We start from the raw sequence: 3,575 nt of genomic DNA on the forward strand, positions 1-3,575 counted from the left end.
TGTGTTCTGCAAAACACTGAGCACTCCAGAGAGATGCTGAGTGCTTTGGACTGTCACAGAGAAGCTTTTTGATACTGCTCTACACTTTGTAGGATTGGGCTGCTGCTTTAGCACCATTAACAATGTATGTATTATTTAAACCCCCCCTCCCTCCTTTCCCCTCAACCCAGGAACAGCATTAAACACCATGTATGAAGGGAATGCTCTTTGTTTATACAGTAGAGGCAATAAAGAACTGACTTCTACTGGTGCATTTCTTACCAATCTAGACAGTGCCCTAGAGCCAGCATAAATAATGCCCACGAAAAGTACTGAAGCAGGAAGCCATGACAAGATTTCAGACCTGTGAAAACAATTAAAATCCCATTACTTCACCATGTTCTGTTTACATACACTCAGCAACAGTTGCTTGCAAGGAATATAATAATATACACATACATAAATTTCAAATGTGCACATCAAGCTCATTGTCTGATTGTCCAGTATTCCTCCCTAATATTCTCCCATGGACTAAAGAGTACGGGTCAGAAATTATTCACTTTTTCTAATCCAAGAGAGGAACTATCTGCAGCTATAATGTCTTTCTTTTCCTCTTGCCCTGACTCCTCTCTGACCAAAATGGCTTTGGTTTTTTTCATTTTTTTCCTTAGCAATTACCCCTGTTGGTTTTAAAGGAGAGAAATTTCAATTAATTTCCTTGATGTGCTGTAAAAGGCAGAAAAACTGACAAATGAAGGCATAAAATGGTGCACTTGCACAGACAGCACACATTTTCACTATGTACAAATATACTTGGCCACCCACACATTCATTCCTCAGCCAGATTTCCAAAGAGATTCTTCCTAAAGATCAGATTGTCTCTGTGGGAGCCTATCTCTTAAGATTTCCTAATTATATTCCTTTGACTAAGCCAAACTCCTAGAGGCGATGTGACGTCTAATGGAGGAATGAAGTCATTAGATTGATCTGATTAATTTTTTTTTAGCCACGGTCATTGCAATAGGATCAGGTTTCTGTTCTGAGAAAGGGCTTCAGAATTTGCACTTTTTTCTTTTTCTGATCTTGTTACTTTAGGGGAACGGGGGATCAGGTAGGTGGTAAATTTCAGAGAGAATAATGCAAGATGTAAGATTTTGAGCAAGTAAAGAAAGGAGTAGCAGTCAGCTAAAGGCTTCCCAGGACTGAAGACACAGCTCCCCCATTCATCCTTCCCAAGCTTTGAAATAAAGTCAAGAAAAAGTTAGCAAATAGTGCTGTTTCTCAAAATAAAAGCAAACAGCTTGTATTTCCTTAATCTGCATTACACTTCCAACTAGCAAGTGACTTAAAACTTAGTTACAGGCTACACTACCACACTTCATGGAACACAAGAAAAACAGACCACTAAACTATGAAATCAGAAAAGTATGAGTGAAGATAAAACACACACAAAGATTCATGTAATCACAAGCAAAGAAAAAAACATGAATATCACATTTCCTCTGTTATGTATACATAATTTTACAAGATAATAAAAAAAACTAGGCTCACAAAAATAAACTTTAGATCCCTTCACTGGCATAAATATTTACTCTGGGGTTTTTTAAGGAGCCACCATGATTTTTTTTATAAAAAACACTGTTCTTTTTAAGGTTATTGACTTCAACTGGAATCTCATCAAGACCAAGACCTAAACCCATCATACCTCATTACCAACAAGTTCACATCAGACACCAACAAAAATACCCACCCACCCTATTGGAACTGCAACAAATGGAAGGAAGGGGGAGAGAATGAAAAGCAAGTAGGGCTGGGAAGATGAAAGGAACACGATGAAACCCAAATTTTCATTTAGAACACAAAAGTATCACTCTTTCATGCTCCCCACCACTAAATTGTAGGAATCCCAAATATGTCTTCATCACCAATGCAATACTGCAAAGTGCAACGGAAAAAGACTTCAGATGTTTTTTCCACGATATAAGAGTAGAATTTTATGCTGCCAAGTGGGAATTTCAGGACTGAAGAGAATGCACAGGATGTTTGATGTAATGTGTCAGCATCAACAATCTGTCTTGTATGTAAACCAATTAGCAGCTTCTTATGTTGGCAATACAGTGATGTACATGCAAACAAAACAGGAAAAGAACTGATGAGTTTGTGGTTGTTGTAGGGTTTAATCTAAAGCCCACTAGAGGCAAAGGGTAGGTTCCCCCAAATCACACTTTGGAGCTTTGGTTTAAGTAAGGCCCTTGAGCTGCTGCTTAGCTGTGTGGAAAATGCAGCACTACAAGAAATGCCAACCAGAACACATAGGACTTAAGTGCCTACAAGGGTTAGGCAGAAGTTGGGCAGCACACTGCAGCACTGGAAGCATTATGCAAATGCTACACATATTCCTCTGTGATCCACAGAGCCCCTGGTTTGGGTACAAGCTTGGCAGACAGTCAACATTCACCATGCAGGAGCAATCATGAAGAATACCTTACACTTGGGAGTACTGGGGGGGAAGCAGATGAAAAGCAGGTTATCCACAAAACCTAGGAGATATTACTCTAAGTAATCTGGTCTTTAATGGTCTTTATTGAGAGATTAGTATTCTGGACTTTAGACAAAGCGTGATGATGAGTATGTAATAACTGAAGTCTGCTGAGACACTCTGGGATTACCTGAACCGGCTCAGAAAGTATATGAGATCAGTCCACATGACAGAAAAATCGAGACTTTGTGGAAATAAACAAACAAATGGAGGACAGTTTATTATTTGAAGCATGATGAGACTGGATATCGTTTTTCTAAGCATCCGACACATACACAAAAAAAACCCAAACCAAAAGATAGATCCAGAGACCAATATTCTGTAAGGGGGGGGTGAAAATGTCCATATCCCAGCAGTAGTACTAAAATCACCTTTGGATATTATGTCTTTTTTGTTGGGGAGTTTTTTTGGTTGGCTGGGGTTTGGGTTTAGAGGATTTTGGAGTTTGGTTTTAGGGGTTGTTATTTTGCTTTGTTTTTGTTTTATTTTGGTTTTATTTTAAACCAGGAGTTATAAGCTACAAGTCCAGCTCAGCAGAACATTAAAGCATTTCCCTAATTCTTCTGAAGAAAGACATGTTTAAACTCATGCTTAAGTAGTTATCTGAATTATAAGCAAAACATGTCAATTAATTCTGGTCGTTTCATTCAGTTTATTCTAGAACAGGCGTTCTGTATAGCCTAAACTAATGAAGAGGTTTCTCAAGATAAATCCTAATCCGTTTTTTTACAGTGCGCTGACATCTAGTGGTCTGAAGTTTCCAGCGTCAAAATATGAACTAAAACTATTCATAGATAAAAATAACCTCTGCAACATCAGAAAGTGGTTCTTGTCCAGTATTTTTTTTAATGTCTTCCAGGTTTTGAAAAAATCAAAATATCTTTTCCAAGCTGGGAATAAAAAAAAAGATTCAAGTTCTTTAATTTCATGATTTAAAGAAGATGTAATCAGTGATGGAAAACTGAACTGAAAAAAGGGACACTGGTGATAGCTGTATTCCTTCAGACTGTGCTGTGAAGACAAAATCTGCATAAAAAAATAAACATTTAATTATATA

At 37.7% G+C, this 3,575-nt stretch overlaps 1 protein-coding gene across 1 annotated transcript in view; it reads right to left on the reverse strand.

The window, feature by feature from the left end:
- TMEM241 (transmembrane protein 241) overlaps positions 1-343 on the reverse strand; it is a gene marked incomplete at its 5' end in the record, with an annotated part of 20,216 nt that extends 19,873 nt beyond the window's left edge. Inside the window, one exon of the mRNA XM_009084798.1 lies at positions 262-343. Coding sequence (XP_009083046.1) covers positions 262-343 — 82 coding nt within the window. The remainder of the gene's footprint in view (positions 1-261) is intronic.
- Positions 344-3,575: the final 3,232 nt, after the last annotated feature.

The sequence above is a fragment of the Acanthisitta chloris genome, unplaced genomic scaffold, assembly GCF_000695815.1.
Source record: "Acanthisitta chloris isolate BGI_N310 unplaced genomic scaffold, ASM69581v1 scaffold9361, whole genome shotgun sequence".
In the NCBI taxonomy this organism is placed as follows: domain Eukaryota; kingdom Metazoa; phylum Chordata; class Aves; order Passeriformes; family Acanthisittidae; genus Acanthisitta; species Acanthisitta chloris.